Genomic DNA, 17,174 nt, shown 5'->3' on the forward strand with positions numbered 1-17,174 from the left:
GTGTTCGGCACGGACTAGAAGGGTCGAGATGGCCTGTTTCCGTGCTGTAATTGTTATATGGTTATATGGTTATATAGTCTTTCCTCTGACTAGTTGACATGCAACAAAAGCTACACAACGAGAAAGGCCATCATGGTTTTGTATGGGGAGCTTAACCTTCTTCAGTGACTAATGACTGTACATTTATTGCCCTTCCTCTCCATTGTTGTTCTCTTGGTGTCATATTTAGGCCCAGTCTGAGCAAGATTGGCCAGTCTCTTATCCAAAAGGAAAACAATGATGTTTAATGCTAACCCTGTAGTTTCATTAGTACTGATACTATTTGGGTTTTTCTCTGTTATTTATTGAACAGAATTTGAATTCAACACGATGATATTAGAACTCATCCGTCCAAATGATTGATACAAATGTTCGATTATAGAGTCATACAGTGTGGAAACGGGCCCTTCAGCCCACTTGCTCACAACGACCAAACAGTCACCATCTACCGAGTCCCACCTGCCTGTGTTTGGCCCACATCCCTCTAAACCTGTTCTATACATATACCTGTCTAATTGCTTCTCAGTCCCTGCCTCAACTACTTCCTCTGGCAGCTCATTCCATATACCCACCACCATTTGTGTGAAAATGTTACTCCTCAGTTTCCTATAAAATCTTTCCCTTTTTACCTTAAACCTATGCCCTCTTGTTCTCGATTCCCCTACTCAGGGAAAGAGCCTTTTAAGGCCTACCCAATCTATGCCTCTAATGATTTTATCCACCTCTATAAGATCACCTCTCATCTACCTGCGCTCCAGGGAATAGATCCCCCAGTTTGCTCAATCTCTCCCTCTAGCTCAGATTTAAGTTTTCTGAGCAAAGTGCTGGAGAAACTCAGCGTTTCAGGCAGCATCCGTGGCGGGGGAATGTACAGACAACATTTTGAAATGGTGAGTGCCTCCAACAGTTTGTTTATTGCTCTAACAGAGGCATTTTAGCAGACCAAAGGGTTAATCTCCGGAAGTGAATACCAAACAAAAAATAAAACTCAAGAGCCTTGCATCTTTTAGAAATCACAACATGGTTTTCTTTACATTAATCTGTCCAATTCATTTAATGGTGCACTAAATCTGGAAGAGGCAGTAAAATCTTTAGTTTGTAAGTTAAGCCAAATGGCTCTCACTGGTTATTAAAAATATCCAACGAGTTTGTTAGCTTGGGCTCAAAGTACGTACCTGGTACACTAGTCTTGCTGCCTTAAAAATATATTTTACAATATTCCTTCAGAATAATCCATTGCCGGTGATAAATAAAATCCCATGTTCGTCTTTGTTTTATGGATGATCTTTCTATCAATCTGGCAATGGTTGGCTGGATCTTGTGGTCAGACCATGAATTATTAGCCACTGCCTGATGTCTCAGTCAGCTGGATTTGGTTATATTCCACCTCAGTTAAGAAGTCCCACCGAGAGACCATATCTGCAGGACACCTATTAAAAGGCGGCTGTTGGAAAGAGCCAAGGAGAGGTGGAATCAATCAACAATAGGGCCAGTGAAACAAACAAGGTTTTTACAGAATTACGCAGCGCATTTACGGGCTGACTAACTCCAACCAGACATCCATACGCCACTTGAACCTCATCACTATTCCTTTCAGCAGAAGTCTCTGTTCACACCTCCTTTGATTACTTAGCCAGCTTCCCCCTAAAGATATCCATACTCCGTTCCCAACTTTTCCTTGTGGTAGCAAGATTCCCATTCTTGCTGTGCTTTAATGGAGCAGGTTTAATCTGCCATTGCCTGATTCATGACTATCCAGTTGCATTCAGTTTCATTCTTCCTCTGTTGCGATTGCTTTGTCTTTAACCAACCTAATCCCTCTCTGATGTTGAAGGCTTCTTCAAATCACTTTGCAGCCAGTGAAGAGGCCAAGGCTTTCCATCTTTTCCTGTGTAATCGGAGCATTTTTAATATGTTTTATCTGTCTCCGCTCGAGAATCTCCAGATTATTTTTTGTTTAATGACATGCCTAACGGATGTGAAGTTACAGATGTATAAAATGTTCGTTAGACTGCACCTGGAATATTGTGTGCAGTTGTGGTCACCATGAACAAACGATTAAGCTAGAGACAGTGCAAAAAAGAGTCACAAAGACATTGTCAGGACTGGTGGGCTTGAGTAATGAGGAGAGACTGGAGAGGTTGGCGCTGTTTTGCCCTACAAAGATTTATAAAACCATGAGGGAAATAGATAAGGTCTACGGTACAGTCTTTTTCCCAGGATAGGTGAGTCTGAACATAGAGGGCATAGGTTTAAAATGAGAGGGGAAATATTTAAAGAAGAGGCAAGATTTTCACACAGATGTTGTGGGTATATGGAGCCCTGAGTAAATGATAGAGATGGGTACAATTTCAATGTTTAAAAGAGATTCAGATAGGTTCATGGATAGGAAATGGTCAGCAATGGACCAAATGCAGAAAAATGGCAGAGAAGCACCATGGTCAGCATGGAAGAGTTGGGCCGAATGGCCAGCTTCCGTGCTGTACAAATTTATGATTCCATGACAAAATTGTAAATGATGGATCAAGATGATGTATGGACTTCAGCAAAGCATTTGACAAGGTTCCATGTGGTAGGCTGCACTGGAAGGTTAGATTGCATGGGATCCAAGGAGAGATAGCTGAATGGATAGAAAATTGGCTTTAGGAAGGAAGCAGAGGGTGATGGTGGAAGGTTGCTTCTCAGACTGGAGGCCTGTGACTAGTAGTGTACCTCAGGTTTTCGGTGCTGGGTCTGTTACCGTTTGTCATCTATATCAGTGATTTCGATGAGAACATACATTAGCAAGTTTGCAGATGATACAAAAGTGTGTGGATTTACAGATAGTGAAGATAGTTATGAAAAATTACAGCAGGATCTAGATCGATTGGCCAGGTGGGCTGAGGAATGGTTGATAAAACTTAATACAGAGAAATGTGAAGTGTTGTATTTTGGGAAGTCTAACATGGGCAGGACCTACACAGTGAATGGTATGGCTCCTGGGGAGTGTTGTAAACCAGAGGGATCTAGAAGTGCAGGTGCAGAGGGAAAGCAGAGGGAACTAGAGGTGCAGGTTCCTTGAGTCGCAGGTAGATAAGGTGGTCACAAAGGCTTTTGGCACTTTGGACTTCATCAGTCAGGGTATTGAGTATAGAAGTTGGGATGTCATGTTGCATTTGTATAAGATGTTGGTGAGGCTGCATTTAGAGTTGTGTTCAGTTCTCTTCACATGTTATAGGAAAGATGTTGTCAAGATGGAAAAGGTACAGATAAGATTTACAAGGATGTTGCCAGGGCTAGAGGGTATGACCTATAGGGAGAGGTTGAGTATGCTGGGACTGTAATCGTTGGACCACAGGAGAATGAGGGGTGATCTTATTGAGGTGTATAAAATCATGAGGGAAAAAGATTGAGTAGATGCAGAGCCTCTTGCCCAGAGTAGGTGAATTGAGGACCAAAGGACATAGGTTTAAGGTGAAGGGGAAAAGATTTAATAGGAATCCGAGGGGTAACATTTTGACACCGATGGGTGGTGGGTATATGGAACAAGCTTGCCGAGGAGCTAGTTGAGGGGGGGGGGCTATCCCAATATTTAAGAAAAAGTTAGATAGGACAGGTGTGGAGGGATATGGACCAAACGCGAGCAGGTGCAAATAGTGTAGCTGGGATATGTTGGCCAGTGTGGGCAAGCTGGGCCGAAGGGCCGGTTTCTGCACTGTATCACTCTATGACTAATATCAATGAATTCCTCCCTATAACTGGTATATCAAGTTCTCTCTGACTCTCGGCCAGATTGGCTGTCGGCAAAGACATTTCACGCCAATAGGGAAATAAATTATTTAATCCATTAACTCTCAAGTACTGCAATCGTCACACAGAGCCTGCCCTGTCAACGCTAAGTGCAGGAGTAGCAATGTAAGATATGGTGTTATACATTTCTGGGTTTTGCTCAAGTAGAAGGAGGCATTATGGAACTGGCTTAATGTACTGGAATAGCAAACCAAGGTGTAGGCCATTGATCCAGGGACATGAGATTGAATTACAGCAAAGTAGTTTGGGGAATTTAACTTCAAATCAATCTGGAATTAAAAAGCTAATAACAAAAATCGAGACTGTGAAACTATTGGGTGGTTTCTTGGCCATGTTGCTTCGGTGATGTTTTAACTCCAGCCCCATTAAAGTAATTGGCTCTTCAGGCAGTTAGGGCATTATCAATCGCACCAAAATCTCAGGAATAAATACAAAAAACAATTTAGTGGCTATATTTATTTCTAACCTACTCAGCTGCATATTCAGACATTCAAACCACCCTATCATCAAATAGAGAGTGGTCCTGATCTACCATCTACCTCATTGGAGACTTCTGGATTATCTTTAATCAGCTTTTTCTGGACTTGCACTGTGTTGTTCCCTATACCCTGTATCTGGACACTGTGGATGGCTTAATTGTTAACATGTATAGTCTTTCCACTGGATAGCATGCAACAAAAATGCTTTTCACTGTACCATGGTATACATGGTGCACCTTGGTATAAGACAGTAAAGTAAACTAAACTAAACGTTTACACTTCGTTCACTGGCCATCTATCTCCTTTGTTCTGTTCTGAAACCATCTATTGATACCCAACATCCAGTCTTTCGTGAGGAATGTAGAGCATAAAAACACAATGGATCTTCACAGGAAGAAATCTGGAAGATACTTAAGTTTGTAAATTATGTCAGATGGCTGTTGCTGATATATAAAAATATAATTTATTACAAAAAAAAAATTTAGATTAGATTAGATTAGATTAGACTTTATTAATCCCCTTATTCAGGGGAAATTCAGATGTCCTTGCAGCACACTAATAAAAATACAACATAGCATTCAAGAAGAAATTCAACACCAAAACATTCCCCCACAGTGGTTCCCACTGTGGGGGAAGGCACAAAGTCCAGCCCCCATCCTCTTGTCCAAAGAATCTTCCCAGATTGTTAGCTTCATCTCAAAGCAGGGCATCGATTTACATGTTTTACTAAACTAAATGTTACACTATTATCCTGAAAATAATCGACTGCTTGTGATAAACTGAATATCATGCAGGACAAAACAGTCTTATCCATTGACACACACAGCAGCTATTCTGATGGAGAGTGGTTGATGGGTTGCCAATTGGATAAACTTCCTTTGTTGCTTGCCCAGGGCATGCCAACAGTGTTGCCCCAACCCCAACCTTTACTACCAAAAATGACAACAGGTGCTTGAGGATACTACCACCTGGAGACTTCCCTCCATCCTGATGTCGAGGACTAACATCGGTTCTTCATCGTCACTGTATCTACATTCTGGAAACCCTACATCAGGAGCACCTTCAACAAAAGAGCAGTAGTGGTTCACAAAGACAACTGCCTGTTCAAGAACATTAAGTGCTGGCCTTGCCAGTGATGCCCAGATGAATAAACTGCTCTTTGACTATCTTACACATTGTTGACGGCACCACTGGACCAATCCATGTGGCACTCTGCTAATCACGTTCTTTCATCCCATAAATGACCCTTTCTTGTTCCGACTCTACTTCAGTCTATAACCACTCTTCACTCCACACCAATGCCCCATCACATTATTGTGATCACATGCCATCTCATATGTTCTAATTTTGTTTTACAACATGTAGTGTCTTATCAAAAGCCATATCTACCATATCCATTCCTTCTCAAACGGACTGGCAGAAATCCGTTACAGTGGCATCACCATTATATTAACGCTAGCAATCCAAAGTGACTACAAGTTCCAAGTCTGAAAAAGGTTCCCGATGCAAAAAGTCTTCTGTCCATTTCCCTCCACTGACGCTGCCTACTCATTGGCTTGCTCCAACATTTTTGCTCTGTAATCCAAAGTATGCCTATCAATAACTTGGAGACGTGAGTTCAAACATGTGACAGGTGGACAACCACAAAGGAGTGGAAGGACAATAATAAATGCGGGCCTTCGTAGTGCAGTTATTAGTCCCTGAAGGAAATTAAAACGACTACATCCCCACTCATTCCATTTGTCCATCGCTACGCTCTTCCATTGCGTCCCCTCCCCCATTGTTCTCACCATCCCAACCCATCTCCCTTGTTTGGGTCCTTGCTTCAAAATCCTTTCCAATCACATCGGCAACACGTTGATGCTTCCTTCCATCAGTTGCCAGCCTGACTTCAGTTGCCCCCACCTGACTTCATTTGCCAATCAACCCTTCTTCACCTGGATCCAACTATCACTTGTCAGTATCCCACGGCTCTACCTCACCTCTTCATACTGGCTATCCCCTCTCTACTCTTTTAGTCCAACTGACCGATCCAAAATATCAAATGTCCATTTCTCTCCACAAATGCTGTCTGAATATTATATTCTGGGCACGATGTTATGGGAAAGAGTACAGAGAAGATTTACGAGGACGTTGCCAGGACTCAAGGGTCCTATATAGGAGCTATAGGGAGAGGTGGAACAGGCTGGTAGTATTCCTCGGAGCGCAGGAAGATGAGGGGTGAATGTATAGAGGTGTATAAAATCATGAGAGGAATAGATTGGGTAGGTGCACAGAATCTCTTGCCCAAAATTAGGGGAATCGAAAACCAGAGGACAAAGGTTTAAGGTGAAGGGGAAGTGATTTAACAGGAATCTGAGGGTTAATGTTTTTACATAAAGGGTGGTGGGTATGTGGAACAAGCTGCCAGAGAAGGGCAGAATGGTGGCACAGTGGTAGAGTTGCTGCCTTACAGACCTACGTCTGATCCCGACTACAGTTGCTCAGAGTTTGTACGTTCTCCCCGTGACCGCTTGCATTTTCTCAAGATCTTCGATTTCCTCCCACGCTCCAAAGGAGTAAAGACGTAGGTTTGTAGTTTAATTGGCTTGATCTAAATGTAAACTGTGTAGGAGAGTGTTAATGTGCGGGGATCGCTGGTTTGCGCGGAATTGGTGGGATGAAGGGCCTGTTTCCGCTCTGGATCTCTAAACTAAACTAAAGAAGGTAATTGAGGCCAGCCTGACCCAGGACCCTCTGGGACTAGCTGCAGTTCCCAGGTCGCCTGCGAGCCCCGCGTCTATCTGCGGTTCCGCTGTCCGGTCCTGGCGGCCGCTCGCAGCCACTCGAGCTACTGAGTGAGTTTATAAATGTAAATATCTCATAACGACACATGTGTGGGTTAGCAGTATATTGCATCAATACTTTCAATTTTAAATAGTTCTACATCAAAATTCATAAACAAGGATAAGACTTTTTATTTCTGTCATTCATGGTAAGATTTACATAATTTCCATCATTTTATGTGTGAGATATACAGGGTTGCAGTGTTTCGCATATCAGCTAACCAATGAAAGTGATGTAAAATTCAACATATTTCAAACAAGGTCTTTATTCTCTCGAGCGCAGAAGGTTAAGGGGGGACTTGATAGAGGTCTTTAAAATGATGAGAGGGATAGACAGAGTTGATGTGGATCAGCTTTTCCCTTTGAGAATAGGGAAGATTCAAACAAGAGGACATGGCTTCAGAATTAAGGGACAGAAGTTTAGGGGTAACATGAGGGGGAAGATCTTTACTCAGAGAGTGGTAGCGGTGTGGAATGAGATTCCAGTGGAAGTGATGGAGGCAGGTTCGTTGGTATCATTTAAAAATAAATTGGATAGGCATATGGATGAGAAGGGAATGGAGGGTTATGGTATGAGTGCAGGCAGGTGAGACTAAGGGAAAAAAGTTGTTCGGCACAGACATGTAGGGCCGAGATGGCCTGTTTCCGTGCTGTAATTGTTATATGGTTATATGAGGCAGGGACTAATGTTTAAGAAACAATGTTTCTTGCAATGTTTAAGAAACAATTAAACATGCACATGGATAGGACAGGTTCAGAGAGATATGAGCCAAATGCAGGCAGGTGGGACTAGTTTAGATAGTGTGGACAAGTTGGGCAGAAGGGCCTGTTTCCACGCTATGTGACACTATGAACCATTGAGTACCTCCAGTGGATTATTTGTTGCTCCAGATTGTGTATTGCTTTAGGGTCTCAAGGCATCTGGCTTGGACTTGTATTTCATAATAGGTACAGAGATAGAATTCTTACCTTAGAAGATAAACAACCCTCAGGGATATACAGTAGCTGATTCACCTTTACTTTTATTCAGAATTTAATCAATTACTTGAATTTAAATTCCTTTGTTGCCAAGGTGGGAATTGAAGTAATGGATTCAGACCATTATTCCAGATTCTTGGGCATTATTCCAGCAATCATTCCAAACATAAGGAATACAAAGTTCCAAATGAGTTGTGGGACAAAAATACTGGTTCAGAGTAATGCGACCTGATACATCATCTATCTGCAGCTTTTCGAGACCTGTATTAACTGTCTTACTCAGCAACTACAATAGACTGGACGTACCTTTGTCTGCCATTCTTTCTTCATTGATGTGCTGCACTTTAGCTTTGATTCATGGTCTCAGCAACAGTGCATGCTAACCCGCATACAATCTGTTTCCTGTTAATCCGTGGCACTGATCATTCCTCCACAGGTGGCTCGAATGAGGGAGTTCAGCTACTGATGCAGTATCTCATCAAAGTCTTTCAAGCATTCACAGTAAACTCTACAGCTGGTATCGGAATGCTCCAATATTAAGAAGGATCAGATGTACTACAAGACATTCAGGCTGTTGTGCCTCTCCAGCAATGTCTAGTTTAATTTAGGTGTTTAGGTTTGAGAAACAGCGCGGAAACAGCCACTTTGATCTACCGAGTCCACACCGACCACCAATCACCCGTACACTGGTTCTACCCTGCAGACTAGGGCAATTTACAGAAGCCAATTAACCTACAAATCTCCATGTCTTTCGGAAGTGGGAGGAAACCGGAGCACCTGGAGATACTGTCTCATCACACGCGATCACTGGGAAAATGTACAAACTGCATACAGACAACACCCATAGTCTGGATTGAACCTGGTTCTCTGGTGCTATAAGGAAGCAACTCTACCGCTGAACTACTGTGCCACCCTTGTACTTCCGTGAATTATTTTTAACCAGCAGAATCATGGAATAACCAAAATGATTAAAGCACTGCAAAAGGACATTCAGCCCATTGATTAATATAAGCGTAGGCTTTCTAGACCCACTCGTCCCCTGCTCTCCCCCCTTATCACTCAGTTCCAGTTCTACTGGAGGGCAAGTCTTCTAATCTGGACAAGCCCCCTCCCCACAGAGCTGGTGTCAGCGTCCCAGTTCCATAGAGCACAGAATCAGTCCCTTCAGCCCAAACAAAATTAGAATATTGGAAGAACTCGGCAGGTCAAGCAGCATCTGTGGATGCAAAAGGTATATGTTAACATTTTGAATTAAGAATCTTCAGCCCACCAAGTCTAAACTGGTCATCAGCTTTTTCCTTTGTGTTATCAGACTACTGAACAGTCTTTCCACAAGCTTGGGTGCAGCAATGATTGCAATCCTTACACTTTTTATGGACCGGTAATGTTATAACACTGTGCTCTGCACTCTGATATTTTGCGGTTTACACTATCTGAAGAAGGATCTCAACCAGCAACATCACCTATCCATGTTCTCCAGAGCCTGACCCGTTGAGTTACTCCAGCAGTTTGTGTATTTTGCTGTACATGTATATGGCTTGATTGTACTCTTGTATAGTATGATTTGAATGGATAGCACACAAGCAAAGATTTTCACCGTATCTTGGTACATGTGACAATAATAAATTAATCACCACTCTTTCATTCGAAATGGCTGTGACCTACTTCAGCAGTGACCTACTGACAGCAGCAGTTACAACAAGGCTCTCACCTCCACTTCCTGAATGGCTATGAGGGAAGGCTGTAAATGCTGGCCTTAACATAACATCCAAATCTGTAAAGCTATGGAAAGAAACAAAAATCTCCTCACACTCTTTCCATTCCTACACACCCTATTTTATTCCATTCACTTTATTAATCCAACTTCAGCTCGGATGCATCACCTGGATGTATATTGACAAAAGTGACTCAGTGGCTATAGCTCCACCTCCAATGCCATAATACTATCCAAACTCATTTCCAAACTCTTGGACTTGGGCGTCAACTCTGCCACTGACTTCCTGACCCATAGACCACAATCCACACTGTGGCGCAGTGGAAAACCTGCTGCCTCACAGTGCCAGAGACCCAGTTTTGATCTCGACTACAAGTACTGTCTGTACAGAGTTTGTACGTTCTCCCTGTGACTTTGTGTGTTTTCACTGGGTGATCCAGTTTCCTCCCACATCCCAAAGACATACAAGTTTGTTGGTTACTTGTCCCTCTGTAAAATCTCCCTTGTGTGTCGGATAGTGCTAGTGTATGGGGTGATCAATGGGCGGCACAGACTTGGTAGGCCAAAGAGCCTGCTTCCACGTTGTAGCTCTAAAAACAAAGTCTGAATCAGTGAGGATGAGCAACAAAACATTTACCACAAAGGTTCTCAATATCAGTGCCCAGCAAGAATGCGTTCTCAACACCTTGCAATGAAAATCTCTTATACTTCCTATACACCCATGACAGTGTGGCCAAATTATGCTGTAACTCCATCTACAAATTTGCAGATGACACCAGTGCAGTTGGCCCGATCTTAAACAGAGTACAGAAGGAGATAGGGAGCTTAATAACATGGTGTAAAGGCACAGCCTTTCCCTCAATGTCAGCAAGATGAAGGGGCTAGTTATTGAGTTCAGGAAGTGAGATGGAGTACATGCCCCAAACAGCATCAATGGTGCTAGAGTGAAAATGGTCAAGTGCCTCAAATTCCTAGGTGTAAATATCACCAATAATCTGTCCTGGGTCAATCATATTGGAGTTATGGCCAAATGACTCCTTCCTCAGGAGACCTTGAAAATCTGGCTTATCTCCAACAACTCTCACCAACTTCTGCAGATGCATTGTAGAAAGTATCCTATTGGGTTGCATCACAGCTCAGTTTGGCAACTGCTCTGTACAAGACCACAAAAAAATCCAGAGAGTTTCGGATGTAGCCCAGTCCATAACATAAACCAGACGCTCCACCTTTGACTCCATCTGCACTTCACACTGCCTCTGGAAAACATCCAACATCATCAAAGATCTTTTTGGCCGCAGTCATTCCATCCTCTGTCCTCTCACAGGGGGCAGAATATGCAAAATCTTGAAAGCACATTCCATCAGTTTAAGTTAGGGGTAACGGATCTTCCAACTTACCTTTATTGTGGACACTGGACCATTTCTCTGCAACTGTAATGCTACAATCATGTTAGACTATATTCTGCACTCTTTAACTTTTCTCTTTGCACCATCTGTTGTACATGTGTGTGGCCCGATGGTACTCATGTATTATATGATTTGAATGAATAGCACGCAAACAAGCTTTTTCACCGCATCTTGATACGTGTGAAAATAATACACCAATTCCCACTCTTTCATTCTAAATGGCTGTAACCCACTTCCATAGGAGCATGAGAGCACCTTCAGCAGAAGGAAAGTAGCCATTGAGCAAGGCTCTCATCACCACATCACAACGTTGGGGGAGCACGGTGGCACAGCGGTAGAGTTGCTGCCTTACAGCGCTTGCAGCGCCGGAGACCCGGGTTCGATCCCAACTACGGCTACTGACTGTACGGAGTTTGTATGTTCTCCCTGTGACCTGCGTGGGTTTTCTTCGAGATCTTTGGTTTCCTCCCACACTCCAAAGATGTGCAGATTTGTAGGTTAATTGGCTTGGTATAAGTTTAAGTTGTTCCTAGTGTCTATAGGATAGCGTTATTGTGCGGGGATCGCTGTTCGTTGTGGACTCAGTGGGCCGAAGGGCCTGTTTCCATGCTGTATCTCTAAACTACACTAAACTAAACCTTTTCACTGTATCTCGGTACACACAATAATAAACTAATATCAATACCAATAACAGCCATTCCCTAAAAAAGGCTAATGCCAATTTTGGCGGCATTAGTCAGGAACTTGCAGAGGTCGATGGGGGGAGTCTTTTTTCAGCTAAAGGAAGCAGGAGACTTTCAGAAATGTGTGCAGATACTGTAGAAGCAAGGAACTGCAGATACTGGTTTACCAAGGAAAGACACAAAATACTGGAGTAACTCAACAGGTCAGGCAACATGATTAGGCAGCAGCTTTACCATTACACCACAGTGCCACCCTTAATTGATAATTAACAGGTTAATTGGTAATTCAGGACTTGCCCTGGTGTGTAGGTGAATGGTACAATCCGGGGAGTGGGCAAGATGGGGGGGATGGGGGTGTGTGGTGGAGCAGCTGATCCTTGGTCATCAAAGACTCAGTGGGCCTGGGAGAGTCACTTCCTTCATGTTTGACTATTGCTTAAACATTTACTCCCTTCACACTGGTACACTGGCTACAAAATTCCCCTCTGGCACCAACAACCTCCCCACCCCTCCCCAAACCCACGATCTCTTTCACCAAGGACAGGAACCTTGAAGCCATGCATATACTACTACCTGCAGGTTCCCCTACGAATCAACATTATCCCGACTTGGAATTATATCGCCGTTCCTTCATTGTCAGTAGGTCTAGAGTCAGGAACTTCATCTTCAACAGCAACACCTTCACCGGAAGAATGGCGGTAGCTCAAATAGGTGGTTCAACAATGGCTTCTGAAGGGCAGTTACCAATGGATAATTAACTGTTCAGTGTCAAGGGTAAAATGATATAAAATTGTAAAAATTGGTTTACCTTGAGGGTTTGGTTGAAAACCAACTGTATGTCAAAGTTTAATTTAGTTCAGAGATACAGTACGGTAAACTGGCCCTTCGGCCCACTGAGTCCGCACTGATCTGCGATCCCTGCACACAAACACAATCCTACACACACTAGGGACAATTTACAATTTTACCATGCCAATTACACAGTGGTAACTGTGTGGAATGAGCTTCCAGTGGAAGTGGTGGAGGCAGGTTCGATTTTACCATTTAAAAATAAATAGGATAGGTATATGGACGAGAAAGGAATGGAGGGTAATTGGCTGACTGCAGGTAGATGGGACTAGGGGAAAGTAAGTGTTCGGCACGGACTTGAAGGGCCGAGATGGCCTGTTTTCCGTGTTGTAATTGTTGTATGGTTATATAATTAAGCTACAAACCTGTGTGAGAGAAAACCGGTGCTCATGGTGTAAACCCTCACAGGTCACTGGGAGAATGTACAAACTCCATATAGACAGCACCCGAAGTCAGGTTCCAACCCGGGTCTCTTGCACTGTAAGGCAGCAACTCTACCCTTAGGCCACCATGCTGCAATTTATACAATGTGGTACCTCTGAGCACTGGTCTATTGGCCATTGCTGGCATACCCCAATTCTTCATGCTTCCCGACAGGTCATGAGATATGAATGACAGAGCTACCACACCTCTAAAACATCTAGGCCAGGAAAATTCCATCGTGGCCACCTCGTGAGCCAGTTTGATCACCTTCCTTCATGGTCCCACTTCCACCTCTCCCACCCACGAATCACCCCAACCACCCAAATCAGAAGCATCACTTTTGCACAACTAAAAGCCTTACTTTATTCACTTTCATAAAACAACAAATGGAATCTGACCCAATGCGGAAAGAAAAGTTTTCACTTAGTTACAGATGCATCGACACTTCAAAATGGAAACTGCGACAAGTCAACAAGAGACAAAGACTGTAATAAATAAATATTTACAAGGGTGACTGGATTATCATCGCAACAGTTTGAGAGAAAGCATGGGTGGGGTGGAAATAAATCACATGGAAGACACATATTAAACAAACATATATATGCACTGTACTACACAGTAGTAATGCCTGAAAATAAAACATCCAGCTAATACGATGATTGTCAAATTAATATTTGCAACAAGGCTAGTTTGCTAATTCAACAATTATGGTCACTAAATTCATGTCTTCCCAACATTTTATTCTAAATAATCACGTTCACAGCAAAGAAAATGTTGTTTTGGAGCGATAGATTGGAATTGGGGGAAGGGAAGGGTGACGAACCTTAATTGCTTCTGGAAATTACATTTGGCAGCGATGGTGCATCGTCTGCCTTGCCCCCTCCCCTTCTCAGGCGCACGTATCCGAATAGTCTCAGTGCGTTCGCCTGCGTGTCATAGCAGGTTTATCGGTGAACTGGAACAACTGCTGGGGATAAGCAGGCTGGGAGGTTGCATTTTAATACGCGGTGCCACAGTCCGCTGATAAATCACCCCAAGGCATTCCACAAAATGTCTCCTCGCAAACATTTCCCAATCAGCAGTTTCTCCAAGCGTGAATGAAAACAAGACCGTGAAGCAACGCTGGGTGTGCTGCAGCCTCCTTTCCCCACAGCTGCATGCCATGACTGTTTACTTCTACCTCATGGATGCAACCCATACAACTGCGGCTGATAATGTTGCGCCGCACACACAACATGGGGAAAACCGCCACCACCAGCTCTTTTCTGTGCTCACTTAAAGCCGGGCATCACTGCGTCTCCTACTCTACTATTCCACGGTACAACATTCTGGTGATAACCAAGAGATTGGGCCCCTAACTCTTGAATCTGGGTCCGCATCGCTCTCGGTAATACCTGCAGTGCCAGACTTATCCCAAAGGTGGCACTGGTGGGTGCGCAGGTAGGTGGGATGGCGATTGGGGAGGAGATGCACCCTTAGCTCCCAGTGCACCACTGCCACCATTAGATGCATGGTGGTATTGCAGACTTTTATTGCAGCCACAAGTACAGGTAACGTTAAACAAGGAACACACAAGCAGACAAATTACAATATTTTTTGGAATAAATACATTTGCAAATATTAGTCACAGATTTAAGGCACTTTTCAGATGAAGGGGTGATCGTGATAACATGACCCTTCGTCTCTGAAATGGTTCCAACGAGAGAAAGGATAGCCTATAATGTGTCAAAGTGCTTCACAGCCAAGGAAGTAATTTTTTTGAGTACTTGCTTTATTTGCCCACAGCAAGCTCCCAAAATCAACAACTTTATAATAACCAGGGATTCTTCTTTTAATAAGTGTGTGTGAGGGTCTGGAGCAGCTTTCAGAATCAAACAAACTTGACCTTCTTCAAGATATTGACCATGGGATCACTTCGATCATTCTGAGAGAGCAGATAAGGCGTCACATTAATACCTCATCCCAAATAGAGCATCTCCAACAGCACTAGGACAGCACCATGTTGCAGATGGTAGAGCCACTATCTCACCCATGTAGGATACTGGCCTTCAGTGCTATCAGTGTGCACTTTGCACATTCTCCCTGTGACCATGTAGGTTTCGCCCAGGACCTCTTGTTTTCTCCCACGTCCCAAAGATCGAGGGGGTCGGTGAGTTAATTGCCCAGGGTAAATTGCCCTATATGTATGCGAGGGGTAGAATCTAAGGGTAACTGATTGTAATATGGGGTGAATGGGATTGCTATAGGATCACTGTAAGTGGGTGCTCAAGTAATGTCAATGGGTTTCTAAATAGTAATGAACACTAGGTACCATGTCCCAGACCGTCAAAGTCTGAAGAAGGGTCCCAACTCATAATTATCATCTGGTCATTACCTCCAGATACTGCTTGACCTACTGAGTTTTCCCTGCACTTTGTGTTTTCCCAATTTATGTCAAAGGGTTACTAAGAAGTGTCAATGGGTTCCTAAGTTCCGTCAATGAGTCCCTAGGAAGTGTCATTGGGTTCCTAGGAATTGTCAATGGGGCTTTGGGTAGTGTCACTGGTTGCTTAAGTAGTGATAGTGAGAGTGGATAAAAGATGACGATCTTCAGAGTTTAGATGACGTCCATTAATGAACTAATGACTACTCTGGCAGTGTACAATTTCACCTGAAGTCTCTGATTAAACTCACTCTTTCATTCACTCCCACAACCCTTGCGGTGAGAAGCCTGCTGCCCATTTACAGATTGACCAGCGCATCCATGAAAAGCCCCTCAGCTTCCTTCCAGAACCTTTCCTCAGTTCCTTCTCTCTCTCACTTGTCGGGACAGCTCAGAACTTTGTGCTGTGGCTGAAGTTTTCGGACATCATTATGTTCTTGTAGAAGTTGTCTGAGTGGGTTGGGTAGTAGGATGAGACCTTGTCCAAGCCATTGTGGATGGGAACAATGGGATCCTGGCGGGCGTCCAAGTGGCCAAATTTCGATGACCTCACAGCTGCAAACAGGCCATCTAGCATGGGAAAGAAACAGAGGCTGTCAACCATGGTATCAGACTGACAATGGTCAAGATTTATAGAGAGACCGAGTCTTGGCGTCATACAGCTCTGAAATACTCCCTTCAACCAAACATCCATGCTGACCAAGCTAATTCGTCCATGCTCACTCTAAGCTAATTTCATTTGCCTGCATTTCATCCATATCTCCCTAAACCTTTTGTAGGAATTGCAGATGCTGGTTTAAGCCAAAGATAGACACAAAAAGCTGGAGTAACTCATAGAAACATAGAAAATAGGTGCAGGAGGAGGCCATTCGGCCCTTCGAGCCAGCACCACCATTCATTGTGATCATGGCTGATCGCCCCTATCAATAACTCGTGCCTGTCTTCTCCCCATAACCCTCGACTCCACTAGCCCCTAGAGCTCTATTTAACTCTCTCTTAAATCCATCCAGTGACTTGGCCTCCACTGCCCTCTGTGGCAGGGAATTCCATAAATTCACAACTCTCTGGGTGAAAAAAGTTTTTTCTCACCTCAGTCTTAAATGACCTCCCCTTTATTCTAAGATTGTGGCCCCTGGTTCTGGACTCGCCCAACATTGGGAACATTTTTCCTGCATCTAGCTTGTCCAGTCCTTTTATAATTTTATATATTTCTATAAGATTCGCCCCTCATCCTAAACTCTGCAAGTCAGGCAGCATCTCTGGAGATCAAAGATAATGACAAAATGATGGCGTAACTCAGCGGGACAGGCAGCATCTCCGGATAGGAATGGGTGATGTTTCAGTTCGAGACCCTTCTTTAGGTCTGAAGAAGGGTCTCGACCTGAAACTTCACCCATTCCTTCTATCCAAAAATGCTGCCTGTCCCACTGAGTTACTTCAGCATTTTGTGTCTATCTTCGGTGTAAACCAGCATCTGCAGCTCCTTCCTACACATCTCTCGAGATCAGTCTGAAGAAGAGTCTTGACCCAAAATGTCATCTATTCCTTTTCTCCAGAGATGATGCCT

At 43.6% G+C, this 17,174-nt stretch overlaps 1 protein-coding gene across 17 annotated transcripts in view; it reads right to left on the reverse strand.

Moving 5' to 3' along the window:
- Window positions 1–13,523: 13,523 nt before the first annotated feature.
- The window catches only part of adgrg6 (adhesion G protein-coupled receptor G6), a 165,760-nt gene continuing 162,109 nt past the window's right edge, over window positions 13,524–17,174 (reverse strand). For 16 of the 17 annotated variants that reach the window (XM_055639165.1, XM_055639158.1, XM_055639156.1 and 13 more), the window contains one exon: window positions 13,524–16,177. In XM_055639165.1, the coding sequence (XP_055495140.1) occupies window positions 15,999–16,177 (179 nt within the window). In that variant the 3' untranslated portion in view covers window positions 13,524–15,998. The remainder of the gene's footprint in view (window positions 16,178–17,174) is intronic. The other variant, XM_055639163.1, reaches the window with a different exon arrangement.

Source organism: Leucoraja erinacea, chromosome 8 (assembly GCF_028641065.1).
Source record: "Leucoraja erinacea ecotype New England chromosome 8, Leri_hhj_1, whole genome shotgun sequence".
Classification (NCBI taxonomy): domain Eukaryota; kingdom Metazoa; phylum Chordata; class Chondrichthyes; order Rajiformes; family Rajidae; genus Leucoraja; species Leucoraja erinaceus.